Source organism: Sminthopsis crassicaudata, chromosome 2, assembly GCF_048593235.1.
Source record: "Sminthopsis crassicaudata isolate SCR6 chromosome 2, ASM4859323v1, whole genome shotgun sequence".
NCBI classification, from domain to species: domain Eukaryota; kingdom Metazoa; phylum Chordata; class Mammalia; order Dasyuromorphia; family Dasyuridae; genus Sminthopsis; species Sminthopsis crassicaudata.
In genome coordinates, this window is record NC_133618.1 from 510,265,698 (window position 1) to 510,284,759 (window position 19,062).

General features: G+C 38.8%; 1 protein-coding gene across 3 annotated transcripts in view; it reads right to left on the bottom strand.

Moving 5' to 3' along the window:
- The window catches only part of KCNT1 (potassium sodium-activated channel subfamily T member 1), a 220,413-nt gene extending 202,039 nt beyond the window's left edge, over positions 1 to 18,374 (bottom strand). For 2 of the 3 annotated variants that reach the window (XM_074294123.1, XM_074294122.1), the window contains exon 1: positions 17,452 to 18,374. In XM_074294123.1, the coding sequence (XP_074150224.1) occupies positions 17,452 to 17,615 (164 nt within the window). In that variant the 5' untranslated portion in view covers positions 17,616 to 18,374. The remainder of the gene's footprint in view (positions 1 to 17,451) is intronic. The other variant, XM_074294124.1, reaches the window with a different exon arrangement.
- Positions 18,375 to 19,062: the final 688 nt, after the last annotated feature.

Consider the following 19,062-nt stretch of genomic DNA (forward strand, 5'->3'; position numbering starts at 1 on the left):
TAAGGCAGATTAGTATGCCACATCACAAATTCAGGATGTCCTTGGGTGTCTGTGATTGGATGTGTATAGCCCCAGTGGCTACTATTAGCCCATGGCAGAGGAAGAAGACAAGGAGAAGATGGTTTTTATAAAATCAATGGGAAAGGCTTTCTGGAGTACCTAAATATTTTCAATAATCCATGCTGGGTGATATGAACTTTTTATGAGGAATTATTTAATTGTATTTGGAAAAGTGTCTTCATAATATTTAGTTCTTGGCATTAATTTTGCTGTTGTTCAGTGATTTTCATTCCTGTTTGAATTTGTAAAACCATTTGGGGTTTTCTTTGCAAAGATATTGGAGCATATTGCCATTTCCTTTTTTTTAGTTCATTTTATAGATGAGGAAACTAAGGCAAGAAGAATTAAGTGACTTACCCAGGATCACATAACTGATAAGTGTATGAAGTTAAATTTGAACTCAGAAAAATGATTCTTCTTGACTCGAGGTTGGACATTAGATGCACTGCATCACTTAGTTGCCCTAGTAAAGCCTAATAAAACCTTTGAATAAATAGGCTTTTCTTTACAATTTCCAGCCAACTCCATTCCAGGCCAATTCCATTCAAGCAATCTCCCTCAGATGACCTGAAACGAGCCTGGTCTTTGATCAGTGAACTTTGAACTTTCACCTTATCTTGCCCATGTCTGGGGATCAACTTCACTTTCCAACCGGTTCCATACTATGTTACTTTCCATTTTCTAGCTTCTTTGTGTGCTGTCTTTCTCCATGGGAACACTTAGCACAATGCCTAGAAGCACTACAAGCACTTAATGCTTACTCTCTGTGTGTATATATGATGTGTGTGTATCTATTTCTCTATCCCTCTGTTTCTGTCTCTGTCCCTCTCTATAGCATCTGTCTCTGTCTGACTGCCTGTCTGTCTGTCTGCTTGTCTCTCTCCCCTGATAAAAATCATTTAGCCTCTGCTTTAAGATCCCTATTACTGGGCAACTCACCACTTTCTCTAGAGGATTGAAGGGAGATTGGTTAACAGAAATGATTAGAATGACTCTCTGAAACTAAAGTAATTTTGTCATGAATTATTCGTAAATGATGTATTTTGAAAGGTGATTGGGATCTGCTTATTCTAGGTTAACACATTAAAAAAACTTCTATTGCCTCCTTACTATAAAATAGTGGTGCTCTGGTCACTATTCCCATTTCATTCCAGCCTGTAGTTCTGGATAGGACTTAGGATGAATATTGTTTTATGCTTAGCTTCTTAGAAAAGACAGCAGAGAAATTGGATGGCAGAACTGATTAGTACCAGCATATTCTTGCATCCTTTTTGTATGCCATTTTTAGTTTGCAGAAAATCACTGTATTCTGTAGGTAGATTTAAAGGCAATGGGATTGTATTTCTGCTCTCTGAGACCTAAAGTATAATAACTCACCAAAGAGACCCCCACCATTTCATTTTGATTTGCTCTTATTGTTAGGAAGCCTTTGGTTCCATTGAGTTGAAATATGTGATCTTCATTCATCTCCCTTTCCTCCTCCATTGCTTCTAATGTGGGACTGAATAGGACAAATTTAGATCCCCTCTGTATATAACAATTCTCTTTTCAGAGTGAGCTAGTTTTCCCAGATAGCTCCTGTCTGACTCCCCAGGGAATGAGAATCCTCTCTTGCAATTTGCTACTCTTAACTTTCCTTAGTTTTATTGTCTTGGTATTTCTAGGCTTACGAAGGGTGTTCTCATATTAACATTTCCCTTTTTTATTATCAATCTAACATGAAGAAATGTATGTTTGGATGGAGGCAGGGGGGGAGAGGTGAAGGGAGGCATAATCAATTTGAAATAAATTCTACAAGAACAAGTTGGTTCAAAGAAATTGTCCTGATAAGGTTCTTATGACAAAAGTAAAATCTATTTCTCATCCTAGTGGAGCCTCTGGATGACCTATTTCTACAAATCTTGAACTTGTCTCTGAGTATGCAGAACTTAAGGGTTATTTCTGAAATTGGGCCAGATTCCTACAGTGAAGAGTGTTGGGGAAAGGTCTCATGACCATCCTCCTAAGGAGTTTAACCTCAAGACCATCATTTATAAACAAAGAGATTTTGGCAAAAAATCAACAGTTTAGAAAGCCATTAACTCCTTTCAAGTCCACAGATCATAGAGGGAAGTATAGAGGGTCTGAGCTATTACAAATATAAAATATCTACTCTCAGATGAATTCTCCCTGATACATAGTAATCCTTTTATTCATTTCTTGATTCTTCTTAAGCAAACTTCCCATAGCAGCTATTCTTAATCTTTTTAGCTTTCCTCAAACCACAAACCTCTCAATCTACTTCAATCTCTGTGGAAAATTTTGCTTACTACTTATTAAGACAATATGACTTCCATAAGTGAACTTCTCCATCTACCTTTTCAATATTATCCTTTATATGGTCTTCATATATATATATATATATATATATATATATATATATATATATATATATATATATATATATCATTATTACCCTACATCTACACCCTCAAATATATCCTTCTTCTCCTCTTGTTTTTAGAGAAAATCATCTTTTTCTTTTACAAAAGTAGTATCTCATCTTGCCCTTAATCCCAATCATCCCCTTCTTTTTTCTCCAAAACCTCATTCCACTCATCAATTTCTCTCTCATGCATTTTTTTTTGATTCATTTAATTCTATTCCTTCCAACAAACATCCTTCTGTCCCTTCTATACTAAAAATAATCTTTTTCTTTTGATTCTATTATGGCCTCCAGTAAAGTTTTGTCTCTCTTATACATTCCAAACTCTTGTCTACATTTTAAAATTACCTGTTTTCAACTACTTTAAATGTGATATCCACAATTGAGGGAGAATCCACAGAGATCAACAATTTTGAAAAAATATTTATGGTATAGCCATGGTATATTTTTTATTGATTATATAATTATATGGGAGAGCAAAACGAGACTTTATTCCTTTAAGAAAAAGGGTCACAAGGATGGGAGTAGAAAACAGAAAAAATAGGGGAGAAACAAAACATTAAAATTGGTTAAATCCATGTATAAAGCCGTTCACATAATTAATTGGTATTCCCAGCAGACCACTGAGGCTTAATAAGGCAAAAGGAACTCTTTCCTTAAAAGTAAAATATTAATAGAAACAAGATTGAAATTACACTGATAGGTAAATACTATTTCCACTAGAGACAATGTCTCTCCAGAATCCTTTAGATTAGAAAAGTTAAGTTCTTTATAGCCCTTTGCACCAATGTTCTTCTAGAAAAACAGCAAAATGGCAGGCCTAGAATTTAATAGGACTTGAATCCTGGTCTTATACTTATAATGTCTTTTTTTTTTTTTTTCTGAGGCTGGGGTTAAGTGACTTGCCCAGGGTCACACAGCTAGGAAGTGTTCAGTATCTGAGACCAGATTTGAATTCTGGTGCTCCTGAATTCAGGGCTGGTGCTCTATCCACTGTGCCACCTAGCTGCCCCCACTTATAATGTCTTAATTTCAAACCAAATAGCCTTTCTCCAGTCCTCATACTTTGCTTTAGTAGCTTTTACCATTGCTAACCAGCCCCTTTCTTCTTGATATCTTTTCTCCTTAATTTCTATGACACTCTTCCCTTTTGGTTCTCTCAGTTTTGCTGACCATTATTTGCTTCCATCCTCTTAAGTTTTTTTTAATCTAACTATAGAGATTTCCAAGAACAAGAACCTTGTTCTTAGCTGTCTTCTTATTTTTGTATTCCTTTCAATTAAATTACCAAGTTCACCACTTCAATTATTACTCTCTACGAAGATGACTATATTCATTCATTCAGTCACTTATTCATTCATTTATTCATCAAAATTCCTTTTCTTTGTATAATACCATGCTAGGTACTGAAAAAGGCACACAATTTAGATATAATACATTCCACTGTTCTTTAAGGTTTACAATTGAGACAAAGTGTGGTATAATAAGTATGAATTGACAGAATAGCTGGATTCAAATTCTTCCTCAGATAATTAATTAGCTATGTGACCATAAATATGCTATACTACCTCTTTCAGAATGTTTCCTTATTAGTAAAATGGGGATAATAATATTTATAATCCTATCTCATAAAGTTGTCATAAGGATAAACAAGATAATATATGGAAAATACTTAGCAAATTTTAAAGCACTAATTTAATGACAGTTCTTATTTTTATTGTTAGTACAATTTGTGTAATTTATTTTTGCACAATCCATCATTGTCAGAAGTATCTGTATTGTCTACTAGACTCTCAAAATTAGATCTCCATTTCTGACGTTTCTTGTGCTTGAGTCCTATATGTGTAATTTTCTACTTAGACCAATTGCCACTATAAGCTTCAAATTCAACATTTAAAACAAAACTCATCACCTTCCTGTAATCCTCTTTCTAACTTCTCAATTGCTGTTAATCTTTGATTCTCCCTCTCTTTTGGCCCCATGTTCAAATAAATAGTCTAGACTTCTATAATATTTTTCTGATTGTCTCCTGCCTCACAAATCTCCCCATTCAGTTCATCTCCCACTCAGCTGTCAAACTGATCTAACACTTCCATGATTTAATCAAATATAAAATCCTCCATTAACTTTCAAAGTCCTTGCTATCTTCTCCTATATTTCTAGACATCTTATGTCTTACTCCTCTCTAGTAATAATAGTTCTCTTGCTCTTTCTGGCATAATGACATTTCATCGCTGCCTCCTGACTGATCATTTTTACTGGCTGTCCCTTGTGGTTGGAATCTTTTCCTTCCTTATTTCTGCTTCTTGACTTTCATGGTCTCCTTTAAGTCTCACCTAAATTCCCACCTTCAAGAAGACTTTCCCAGTTCTTTTTAATTTTAGTATCTTCCTTCTGAAATGTCCATTTATTCTATATGTCTTGTTTGTACACAGTTGTTTGCATTTTGTCTTTCTCATTAGAATATAAGTTCCTTGGGAACAAGGGCTGGTTTTTGCCTTTCTCTGTATCCCAAGCATGTAGCATAGAGTCTGACACTTAATAAATGCTAATAGACTTAATGTCCAGTCTTATTATTCTTCCTTAAGCCTTATTTTCACTTTTTCTTTCTTTATTATTCTCTGTCAGCACACCAGTTCAGGTCTCATCCACTTTCATTTCTGTGTTTGAAGTAGTCTCCCAATATTGGCATTTTAACCTTCAGTTTCTTTCTTACCTACCTATTATACTGTACAGTGCTACCAGGAAAGTATTCCTAAAATTCAGTTCAAACTTGTTATATCCCCACTTAGCACCTTAAAATATTTTCATTACAGCTAGATTAAAGTCTAAATTCTTTCATCGAGATTTTAGGTTGTTATTCAATTTTTTTGTTTTATTTTTAGTTTAGTTTTAGTTTTTAGTTTTATTTAAAACTTTTTTTTTTTTTTTAGTAATTTTGATGTTACTTTTCAAATTCCATTTTTATTGGTGTTTGGTTGTGTTTTTTTTTTTTTTTTTTTGGAAAAAATACTGGAGTAGTTTTCCATTTCCTTCTCCAGCTCATTTTACAGATAGGGAAACTGGTGCAAACAGGATTAAGTGACCTGACCAGAATCCTACAGATAGTAAGACTGGGTTTGAACTCAGATAAATAAGTCTTTTTGACTCCAGTACTCTATCCACTGTGCCACAAGGCAATTCCACTAACCTAAAATTTAAGGTCCTCTAAAATATCACCTAACCCTAATTTTCTGCCCTCATTACTCAAGGTTCTCTGACATAAAAGTTGGATGATCTGGCCACTTCATTGTACCTCATTGTACCTTTATTGTAACCTCATCTCTGTACCTTTGCTCACATGTCCTGGAATGTGATCCTCTTTACTTTCTCTCTGACTAAATCTTTGTCATCCTTCAATCCGCATCCTTCAAGCTCTAATTCACTTAAGTTTTCCCTGACTACCCCCAGCAACAGCCTTGGTCTTTATTCCCAAGCCCAAACTAAAACCTGACACTGACCCTTTCCTTTATTTAACTCTACCCTTGCCATAGACTAGGTCTAGACTTCTCTTGACCTCTCCCCTTTCTTCCTATAGTATGATCCCTTGCCCTCCCACCACAGACTGTGCCTTAATCCTTCCACCTCCAGACAAAGCCTTGATTCTCCTCCCCTTTCCTCACCAGATTAAATATTTTATCCTTAGACTGAAGTTTAATTATGTGAGCCATCTCCAAATTGGCTTTGGTCATGATGGAATAGTGCCTCAGGACTGTTGAAAAAAATGGCTCAGATCCCACATCTGTGGGAGCAGACATTTTATCTTAGTATATAAAAAATAGCCCAATGGATTACAATGAAAGAGTTCATAAATTAAATAAAATTAACTAGCTTGGTTTAATCCACCAAACAGATATCTGGCACACTTTTGCACTTCTACTTGCAAATGCATGGTTCTAAGCAACCACTTGACTAAGCAGCAATCAGTTCTTTTCTTTAAAAATCCTAGGAGTCAATCCTGAGTCATACACAGAAATTAGATTGGCATTTCATTTTTTCCTTGGTCCACTGGGGAAACTTCTGGGCTTTCTCATAGTCCTCTCTTATTTTAGGCTAATTTCGCAAACATATTCCGATTGATCCCTAAGCAGACAATAATGCAAATATTCATACAAAAAGAGATGCACACAGAAAATAATCACAGACACATTTACTCATATAGAGGGGCAGAAGATATCTTTTTGTAAAAATAAAATATACAGAGACACAGATACTCACAGTGACTCTCTTATAGACACATAGAGTAGAAATGACAGACAGCAGATGAAAATAAAAATACAGATAACCAAAACATTCACAATGATACATAGGGATACTCATACACATACCCATGCATACAGCAGATGTGTCTGAAAGCCAATGAATAAAATTTCTCAGTTTTCAGAGATAAAGCCCAGGATTTCATTCTGGACTCATGAAATTTCTCCTTTTCCAAAATACAAAAGAGAGTCAATAGTAACATTTATGAGATACATATATATGTTTAGGAAATTGAATAGGAAAATCTAAAGAAAAACTTTATGATTCATTTGTAAATTTGTGTTAGGACAGTAACAGGTTTTTTTTAAATTACAATTTCTGCTAAGCGGGGATCTTCCCAAAACAACTTTAATAAGTTAATCAAGTATAAGATATACACACACACAAGCTTGTGTAAATCTACATGTCTATAGACACATGCAGACATGCAAATATACCCAAATCTTCTGTTTTTTTTTTTTTAATCTTTCTCACCTCTATCTTCTGACTTCTGAGATTCCAACTACCCGAGCATGCTGATCCAAGAACTGATTGAGCAGATGCCCTTTTCACTGTCCTTTCTGGCATACTATGGGATTTGGAGTCAGGGCCCATCTGTCAATACCTCCCAAGGAGACCCAGAACTGGGGGACAGAACGCTGCTCGTGCAGATGAAGCACATCTGCTTGGGAGACAGCCACCTTTATGTTCATCCCAGTTGGCAGGGCTCCCTTATATGGTGAACACAGGCGACATAGCTTTCCTCTTGGTTTTGGCTGCCTTGCCCCTCCTTTATATAAACATTGAGACTGAATTCCCTCAGAACCTCAGTCCAAGCATGACTTATTTTAGAATTCTCTGGAGGCAGCAAATGCCATGTATATTTAAAAAAAACTCACTAGCTTTATACTCACACACATTGTAGATATGTACATCATATAATATGCAAAACTATAATTATATATTTCCTAGCAGCTTACATATATCAATTAAGGACTGTCTCACTAGAGAGTTGCCCAAAGGTCAGCTAGATTGCAAAAGTGATTCTAAATCTCCTAAATGTTTGGTTTTTTCTGAAGGGGTTAAGAGAGCCTTACAGATTACCTACAGGGTAGGTAAAATACATCTGGTTACAAGCTCAGGACTGCTAGTATTGTAGTTAGTATACTGCCTGTCAATCTCATTTCCTCCCAGAGGGTGGAGGACATGGTAACTTTTTCAAGAAAAGAAGACTCTGTGTGAAAACATATGTATAATATGTTTGGGATTCTGGGTAATTGAATGGATGTATCTCAGGTGCCTTGGAAATTCTTAAGGTATTTTTTGGGAAGGCAGGACCAGGAGTTCATTATTATAGAGAATTATATCATTATATTATAGAGAATTCTTGCTATGAAAATTCCCTCCACTAATGCATATCAATAACTTATCTATAACTTATGGTCTGATGGAGTTTTCTAGAATTATTGAGAGGTTAAATGACTTGTCCACAATTAACAGGACTTATGTTTCAGAAGTAGAACTTGAACCCATATCTTTCTGATTGCAACAATGGCCCTTATATAATACTGCCTCTCTCAGGTATATGGAAAAATGAAAAAAGATTGGGAAATATTAAAGTTGGTATTTATAAAGTCAACGTCAGGATTTAAATTCTGTCTAAAACAAATTAGAGGTAAAGAAGATAGAAAAGTAGCCTTAATTTTCAAGCATTCCTAATGAAAGAATCAGAGCTGAATAGAAATTTTGACTTTCAGAAACAAGAATCAAGAGAAGCATAAAAAGGCGAACAGGAAAGGGATATCATCAGGGACTTAATGAGAATAAATTTATTAAAGGTATATTCTTACATGGGAAGATGATATTTTAATTTACTTAACTTATAATGCTATATATACAGAGAACAAAAGTATGAGTTGACTATTATAAGATGATATCTAAAAGAATAAAATTAAGGGGTGAAATATGGGAATGCATTGGTAGAAAGGGAAAGGGAGAGATAAAATGAGGTTAAATTATCTCATATAAAGAGGCAAGAAAAAGATTTTTACAGCGAAGGGAAAGATGGAGGGTGGAGAGGAATGCCTGAAACTTATTCTCATCAGAATCAGCTCAAAGAAGGAATAACATTCACATTCAACTAGGCATAGAAATCTATTTTACTCTACAGGGAAATAGAAGAAGGGGATAATAGAGGGGGGCTGGTAAAGCAAAATGCTTGATGAAGGACAGGTAGAAAGTAGAGAGAAAATAGAATAAATGAGGGAAATAAGATTGAGAGAAATACAGTTATAAATCATAACTGTGAAAAATTTTTTAAAGTAAGTTTCTTTGAAAAGGCAAGGCCTCATTTTTCAAATATATAGAGAAATGAGTCAAATTCATAAAATTAAATGCAATTTCCCACTTGATAAATGATAAAAAGATATGAATAATCATTTTCAGATGGAGTAATAAAAACTATTTGTAGTCATACAAAAATGCTCTAAATCACTATTGATTGGAGATGTGCAAAGTAAAACAATTCTGAAGTACTACCTGTCATCTATTAGATTAGCTAATAGAACAGAAAAGAAAATTACAAATGTTGGAGGAGATGTGAGAAAACTAAGATGCTAATACATTGTTGGTAGAGTTGTAAACTGACCCAACCATTGTGTAAAACAATTTGGAGTATGCCCAAAGACCTAAAAAGCCATACATATCCTTTGACTTATCAATACTACTAGGTCTATATTCATCCCCCCCAAACCCTAAGAACAAAAAGAAAAAGGAAGTTTATGTACAAAAATATGTCTCGCAGCTGTTTTCTAATAACATATAGGGAATTGTCCACCAATTAGGGGATAGATGAACAAGTTGTGATATATGATTGTGATGGAATACTATTGTACTATAAAGAGAAACCTTGTCCCTTGTTTGAAATTTCTCAAATGTACATATAATATTGGATATTATAGATAACTGTATTGGTAAATAAAAAGAGGTTTTTTTTAAGTTAAAGAGAGAAAAAGACTAAGAACAAAAAAGAGCTAGAGTATCATTACCTTGGGTCAGTGGGATAGTGGTAACTGATAACAGGAAGCAGAATTGCTCAATCCCTATTTTACTGACATTTTCTCTGCCAAAGGGAATGATATGATTATAAAGGAAATAGAAATAGTGACTAATAGGGAGTTAGTACTCATGATAAGTAGACATATTTTAAGTTGACCTTGTTGAGCTTTTAAATTTAAAGATTCAGATGAGCTAGGAACTTGGGTACTGAAAGAGATGGCGGATGGGATCGCTTTAGTGATCTTTGAAAAAAAATATGGAGAATTGGAAAACTACAACTGAATCAGAGAAAGGCAAATGTTATCCAGTGAACTTCAATTGTTGAGGGAAAAAATGTAGGATTAATCATCAATGATTGTCAAATATCTAGAAAGGAAAATAAAGATCACAAAGAACCAATATGACTTTATTAAGAACTCACCACTATAGACTAACAATTTCCATTTTTTAAAAATTGGATTACTACACCAATTGGTTAGGGGAATACTGTAGGGAGAATTTACCTAGACTTCAGAAAAGCCTTTAATAAAGCTTCTCATTCTATCTTTGTGATAGACTTAGATGATAGCATAATAAAGTTAGACTGATTTAGAACTGATTGAATAATTGGACCCAAAGATAGTCATAAATATTAAAAGTCATAATAAAAAGAAGTGTCAAGTGGAGAATACTAGGGATTTGCACTTGTCCCTGCATTAACATTTTGATCAATAACTTAGACAAAGATATAGCTGTCATATTTATCAAGTTTGTAGATGACAAAACTGAGAGAGATAGTAATAGATAGTAATAGATAAGATGACAGAATCAAAAAAATCTTTTGGTTAGGATATTGAATGTAATATAATGAAATATATTGCTAATAAATATAAATTCTTATCCACTATTAACAAATATCAACATGATTATTACAATAGTTGATGTTTTACATGGATAATGATAGAAAACGAAATTATTCTTTACTCTCTTTGGAAGTGGTCTATCCTCCCTTGCCATTCCGTCCCAAAAATCCATTTCTCTGATGACCCTTTACATTGCTTCTTCTGAATAATTCCTTGTTTGTGAAAAGTACTGCTGTTTTATATGTGGACATTTTATTTCCTGAAAGAGGTAGAAAAAAGGACATTAGTGTGAGAATAGCAGCTTGAGAGGGTTCTGAGGATATAAGGGGAAAGAAAACAAACTACTTTTCCAGTAGGAATCATATTTGGAAATGGCTATGAGGCACAAGGGCACACTGAAGAGCGAAGAGCTACAGTGCATTATTCCCTATTATTTAATTTATCTATTACTGTTTTCAGGATTTTGCAGGATGTGGCTGTGAAACTCTAAATCAGAGAATTGTTGGGGGCAGGAGAAATTATTGGTTATTTCTTTGCACTCTCCTTGATAGAAATATGGACTTTGGGTTTTTCAGTCTGAGTTGAAGAATTCTCTACTAAGGAAGAGGCCCTGATTTAAACTTTAGAAGCCATAAGAAAAGAGATGAGAAGGCAAGATCAGAAAATTTGGGAAGACACGGCAGCTGGTTACAGAGACTGCCTCCTGCTATTTGGAAGAACTCTAGCCGAGAAGAATCAGATGATTAGAACAACTGCTTTAGTTTAGTAGGCTGAGAGCGGATCACCCGCAGCTGGCCCTGAAACTCCTGGCAACTCTTGGAGGAAGAGCACCACTCCTGCTGTGAAAATTACATGGGCTGCTGCTCTTTAGCACCATCTAGAGTCTGAAGGGTGGTAGCATTGAATAGCCCTGCAGATGCTCTTGGAGAAATTGTACACACCTGTACTGCAGGTGTGAAGAGCTGGCAGAAGTTGTCCACTTTCAGCACCATCTCCATACAGCCTGAGACAGAGAAAACTCTTCATGGGCTTCACTACCTTGCCCTGCACCTCTCTCAGGATCGAGAAGGTCTAAAGACCTAAAGAGTTTTAGAACACAGAGCTGAAGAGTTTTGCAGTTCCTTGCTTAAGGCAGTTCTGGAAATAGCTTAATGATGTTTCAGTGTCCAGAAAAGGGAGCTGACCTGAAATGTTGTATAAACCAGGCCTACCACTTTTTCACCGAAAGAGCACAATGCTGCCACAGCCTGAAAATAGGGGGAAATGGGCATTGTCCAATAGGAAACTAGAGAAGCTCAGAAGGGAGGTGATAATCTGCTACATACTATTTTCTCTGAAGAGACTACCAGCACCATCTTCATTCAGGGGTCTTCCTAATGATATTCTTCACTGATAAATTTCTGTAAGTGTGTGTCCTTTGACCTTGATGGATTACATTGGTGGGAGAATAAAATCTAGTATTATTCTGGGTAGTATTTATATACATACATATATATATATATATATATATATATATATATATATATATATATATATATACATATATAAAATCCAGTATTATGGGATTATATTTTCATTATTCCTGCTGTTTGATTTTTATTGATGTATGAATATTTTCAACTTTGCCTTCTTTGTTTTTTAAATTAAATTGAGCAAGCATTTATTCAATTTTAAGAATTTTTTATTATTTGTTTTTTGCTAAGGCAATTGGGGTTAAGTGACTTGGTTAAATTTGAACTCAGGTCCTCCTGACTTCAGGACTGGTGCTCTATCCATTATACCAATAACTGCTCCAATTTTAAGCATTTATTCAATTGAAGACCCTATACCAAACACTGTGTATTGTACAAATATGATTAACACAATGATCCTAGTTATGTTTTTTTTGTTTTGTTTTGTTTTGTTTTGCTGAGGCAATTGGGCTTAAGTGACTTACACAGGATCGATCCTAGTTGTTTTGAAATAATCTGTAAATTGAAGGATGATGAGTCATGAAACAGAGACAGTGTCTGAAATATGCTTCAGAGTTCTGCAATGACCAGTTAACCTAGACAGCCATAATCATCCTAGTATAAATTGTCTTTGGGGAAGGATATTCTATTAATGCATATTTTTATAATGTCTACCTTCTTTGTAGAGAAAATGTTTCATGTTTAATAGTTAAGATGTCATTAATGATTGATTTGTTAAAATCACACATAGGTCGGGGCTCAGGAGTTTAAGTCAATTATATGGATATGTACACCCCTACATCAAATCTATTTCTAGGATATTGAGTTGTGATCAGGCACCCTTATGAAAAATTTACCCACACCTGACTGTATGAGAGTGGGTTGGGAAGAGTGAGTCAATTCTGGAAGGGGGAAGGTGCTAATGGGGCTTGGCCACCTTGTTGGAAACCACACCCAGTGATGGGGTTAGTGGCTATTCCTATGCTATATATCTAATGTGGTCTAGTCTGCTTTTGCCCTCTATGTATCCTTTCCAATGCCCTTTGTATTATTCTCAACTTCAATTCTTTGATTCTTAGCCATATTACATTACATTAACAGAGGAATATTAGAGTTAAAAAGATGGTCCTATCTTTCAGGGAAAAGATTGAGAGATATTAGAAGAATTCCATGATTTATCAAAGGCAACCCACCCTGGCTTATCTTATTAATTCTACAACCAACATGCTTTCCATTTTTAGTGTATAGCAAAGATATTTCCATTTATAGTATATATGCACGGATGGATGAGTTCTGCGAGTTTTCCACTGAACTGCATAATTTAATATGCATATGTTCTTCATCTCCTTTTTTCCTATGTGTAATTAGCTGAATACTTTTGAATGCTTATAGATCTTAATTTGTTGGCTCATTTAGGAGGTATGCTATCATTTCAAAAGAATGAGAAAAGTACCCTTGGAACATTGGGTGCACCTTACACTTGATTTATGGGAGAAAATGGACAACAGGTTGCACAAAATGGGATGGAATGGATAGATTATGACTTGCATTATTGCAAGGAGTACCTACATTGATGAGTTCACAGATCCATTGGAGTGCTTTATAATTATATAGTTTTTCCATATACTATATCATTTGAATATCAGAGCAACTCTGTAAAATAAGGTATTGTAAATATTATTACCTCTTAAGTATTATGTAAGGTGCACCCACCCATTGAGAGGGGAAGAAGAAAATGTTGGACAAGGATATGGGGTTTAGGATGTGGGAGCAAAAAATCTGGTGGGATTTTTTTTTCACAGGTTAATGATAAGAGTTCAAGAAACAGCCTTAAGGTTTGAGGAGATAAAAGAGAAAGAGTAGAAAAGTGGAATAGATAAGACCCAAACAATAAACTCCATTCCTACTTTGCACTTGAGTAGAAAACCTTGTGTTTCAAAATTGAAATTGAGTGGGAGAGGTCATGGTACAGTGCAAAGAATTAATCGGAGTCAGAAGACCTGGGTTTTGTTTTCAGTTTATTTACTTACTTCCTGTGTGTAAACCTGAGCAAATCACTTTTCATTTTTTCATCTGTAAAATGGAGAGGTTGGATTGGATATCTTAATGTTAGTTTGAAAAGGAAAAGAATATAATCATTGTGTGCCTTTATCTTTTACCTTTCCAGTAGAGAGAATCTGTCTCTGGGTTGATACGACTAAGGATAGAGAAAGAGGGGGTTAACATGCCAAGAATCATGGGAGTTATCAGTAAGGAGCAGCAATAAAGGCAGATTGAGTTTTAAAGGTTGCCTCTTTTTACATTTGTGTATGAGAACATATACACTTAATATATATATATATATGTGCATATATATATATACACATATATAATATTTATTTCATGCAAATTTGAATAAATAGGAAAAGATAATTGACAAAGCTGGCAATAAATCTAAGGGAGGCTACATTTGGCCAGTTTTTTGGAGAAAGAAAGTGGGGGGGTTTATGTGTATCAGGGAATGTGTGACAATAGGTAATTTAAGGATAATAGAGAAGAGACTTCACAGCAGGCATACTAAATTGGATGGATTCTTCTGGATCCTTGAATTTCTCTTATGTTTGAGCAACAGCTTTGATATTTATTAATTAAGCAAATTATTTCCTTCTCTCAGGCCACAGTTTCTTCACAGGTAAAATGGGAATAATAGTACTTGCAATAATACCTTATAGAATTATAAGGAAAGTGGCTTGTGATCCTTAGACACTATTTTGATGATAACAACTGTTCACCTGATAATAATAAAAAATAACAACAATGATGATGATCTAGATTTTTTTTGAGGGGGATTCAGGATTGTCATTTCATCAGTGTGAAGAACTTCTTCCATGAGTACAGACAGATTGGCGATTTGTCTGTTTAACAGTCTCTGAGTTGTGGGAGGCACTGAGAGTTTGACTATTTTACCCACAGACACAGATGATCTGCCAGAGGCCAGACCTCTATTTATGTTTTTTCTTGACTTTTTGACTGATTTTCTACCCACTCTTCCATGCTGCTACCATCAACAACTAACACATGGAGAATTTTGGGAAGAACTGGGATTAGAATCATGTCTCCAAGGCAGTTCTAGAGAAAGAAAAAAATAATAGAAAACAATATACAACCTCTCTGAAAACCTCCACTAGCCTCTCTTAAAGTCTTTTAAGTCAGGAATAGCAGGTTCTTTAGTATGGAAATAACAACGAAGAGGAATACCTTCTATACCTCTATACATATCCTGGAGATTCTCAGCTCATCATGCATTTCAGGTTGCAGTGAGAGCCTAGGCTCTCTGTCTAGGACTAAGGAAATGATAGCTCATCTGTATCTGCAAATTTGATCCCTTATATACCTTTCCTTGATCTTTAAAGCAAATAAACTAGTGGAGAATTCCTGGACAATATGTAATAACAATCTTCATAAAGTGCACAAAAAGCCTGCCCACATCTAATTCTTCCCATACGCAGATATAAGTACTTAAAGGCAAGTTCTATCTTTAGGCATTATGTGGTCCAGCCCATCCCCCAAATGAAAAGTATTGTTTTACCTTTATATGTATGTAGATAGGTAGAGGCAACATATCGAAAGAAGATGGGAAAGAATCTGGGAAACCTGGGTCCAGTCCAGGTTCTGCCCTTAACTCCCTGTATACTGGGGGTCAAATTAATTCCCTTCTCTGGATCCAGGGTTCCTCATTTGCAAATGAAGAAATCTTTAAGACTTTTTACAGCTATATGCTTATATGTTTAAAACTATGCCTTAAAGTTCCTGCTATTTCTTAACATTTTGTCAATATCAAGTCGGTATATAGATACTGACAGCTGTTGATAGATTTTCCCATCTAGCTACTATTCTCTCCTGCCACTTTGCTCCGGTGTTGCTGCTTCCCACCTAGAACCGGCCTTCGGGGGACCTCCAGAGACCACTCCCTCACTTTGTCGAGGAACTAACCGCTCACTTTGGAAACTGCTTCTCTGGGACTGAGCTGCTTTGGCCGGCAAATAAGTGAATGCAAACTCGCCGGCTCAGTTTAGACAAAGCCATGTTTCCCACCCCTTCAATGATCTACCTGTCCTTTTACTGTGGTCCTATCATCCCTCCCCTTTCCAATCCATACGGTTTCTACTCTTTGTTCTAGGAACAATAATGAAATGAGTAGTGCTATTGTTTCTGGCAAGGTCGTGATAATGAGCTGCTCTGTGGAGAAATTCAGTACCCCTGTAACCCCTCAGAAAGACCCCAGTTCCCTGGACGCCACCGTTCCCCCCCTTTGGGCTCCTCGTCCTTCCCTATCTCATAATGAGGATGGAAACTCCCTGCGGGAAGACTCTGTCTGTCTGTCTGTCCCTCTGTCTCCCCTCCTTGTTTATTCCCAGACCGTAGTACTGTGCCAGGCGCATGGTCCGTGGCTAATTGTTTTCTGTCTGAAGTCATTCATCTGAAGATATCTACACTATCGCATTCTAGATGTACGGACAGATTGCGGATTATCACAGTTTGCTCCAGATTAACGATTAATGACTAGAATGGAAGGCGGCAGGGAGTGCAAGGAGCACGAGGACATGATGGGGAAACTGGGAGAAGACGCCTCTCCTGCCCCACACCGCGCCCCCGCCGCGGGCAGAACTTACTGCCACCGTGAGAAGCACTGCCGCTGTAAGCGGTCCTGCGAAGCCCTCCGTGCTCCCTCCCCCAGCCAGCCTCACGGGGGTCGGCAGTGACCCAAAGCGCGGGCCCCTGCCCCCAGACCCGCCATTCAGAGCTGGGCGCTGGCGGGCCGGGACCCCCGCTCTCGGTCCCCATCACCTCCCCGCCCTGTTTCTGACACATCTCTGCTCCCCCTCAGCTCCGAGAGCCAGCGCGCTCTCCTCTCTAAGCCTGTGTCCCATGGTCCCTGTCCCCTCAGTGACGGAAGGGCGAGTGCCCCGGCGTCCTAGGCTCTCAGGGAGAGACTTCTAGTAGTTTGTACCAAGTTCAGTTAAATGCTGGGCCCAATGTTCCTGCGGGCTCCGATCGCCGCCCCTCCAACAGCACCGAACACTTGCCGGTCATTTAAGGCCCCGGGACTCCCGGAGCAGAAGCTGCCCAGCCCTCTGGGGGCTCCGGGGGGGTGGTGGTGAAGGGGAAGGTTTCTAGGACCCTAAATTGCCTAGAGAACTGCAATATCTGGAACTTGATACGGTTCAAGATAATCTCAGAAGTCTGGCACCGGAGGTTTGGGGGATGAGGAGGGTCAAACATGGGACTTGAGGCTGGGCACACAGACACACAGACAGACACACACACACGCACACTCACACACACACACACAACGTACCTGGGGGCGCCTCTGCCCCGGCCGTGGCCATCGTCGAACACGAAGGTCTGGTTGGTGTAGCACTCGGAGCAGACCCTGCCGCCAGTGGCCGCTGCTCGAGGCTGCCCCGAGGCCGTGGACTTGTAAACCCCCTCCAAGCTCCTCTCCTCCTCGGAAAACGGCATGGGGAGGCGGCGGCGGCCCCGCTCGGGGCTCAGGCCAGGAGGGCCCGGGCGGCGTGGAGCGAGGGAGGGAAGGGGGAGTTCGCACCTCGGGGGGTGGGGGGTGACGGCACTGCCGGGGGGGGGGGTCTGCACGAGCTCTCCTCCTCAGGTGCCGCCGGAGCCTCACGCGGGAATGGATCGGGCGCTTTCTCGGGGGTCTGGGGAATCAGATCTGGAAGAGTACGTTATGGGGGGGGGCTCCCACGGAGCGGCGGGAGCGGGAGCCGGGGGCGCGGATGCGGTCCGGAGTCTCCTCCTGTCGCTCGTCACCTTGGGGGTGAGGTCCGCTCCTTTCTGAGACCCGGCTCGGAGCTGGGGCGGCGCGGCTCCGGACGCGGCATCGAAGGCTGGAGCGCGGGGGGAGGGGGACAGGCTAGTTTGCGGGCTTTTCCAAGAAACCCTTCGTCGCTGTCCACGGGGAAGGTGGGAGTGTAAAGCGTTATCATTATGACTTTTTTTTTTTTTTTTTTTTCCCTATCAACAACCCCTGGCGATCTGGAGGGGACTCACGTCCTGTAGGAGTCCGCCATCTGCCGACCATTGGCTAGAATTGCGGCCAACTACGAGTTGGGTCAGGGCTTTCCTTCGCCAGAGCTGGAGCGGGGGCGGGGGTGGGGGTCGGTGGAGAGGGTGCTGGTTCCTGCAGTCCCGAGTTCAAGTGTGACCGCAGCCACTTCTGACACACCTAACTCTCAGACTTCCTCTCTTGGAAAGTGCTGGAGAAGAAAATGGCAAACTCTTTCAGCATTTCTGCCAGGAAAACCCCAACGGGGTCAGACATGACTGACTAACACTACAATATTCTAAACTGAAGAAGCTTCATCAGCACCTTTACAGTTATGGCACTATCAGAATGAACCAGAAGAATCCCTCACGGGAAGCAGCGCTGGTGGTTGTCGGGAGACTGGAACCCTAGCGCAGTCTAGATGCTCAGCTAGAACAAAGGCCGGGCGGATGGCACGCCTCGGTCGGCTTGTCTCCACTCTACCACACACGGGATCTCACCGAGCCACGGAGGCGTCACTAACGCGGGGAAAGCGGTCCGGGACTCGCAGTCTCAGTTTCAGGCCCTAACTGCCCCTGCTACCTGAGGGCTTCAGAAGGCCCAGTCCCGCGGCCTTCCCGTCCTCCTGGCTCAGTGAAGGAGCCTGGTTGGGATAGCTCTGAAGGCCTGTCCTGCTCTCAGCCTGTGACCTCACGAGCACTCGGAGCTCTACAGGTTTATTTTGTTCTGGAATACTCCATCGCTTACAGGAAAAAAACAAACAAAAAAGCCCGAAAACACAACCATATCGAATCTAAAACGTCTCAGAAAGCAGGCAGAGACACTGTAGTCTCCATTCCCCACATGAGAAAGTAGTGCCCGCCAAGTGTCTTTGGAGAAGTCTTGGGAATGCAAATTCCACAT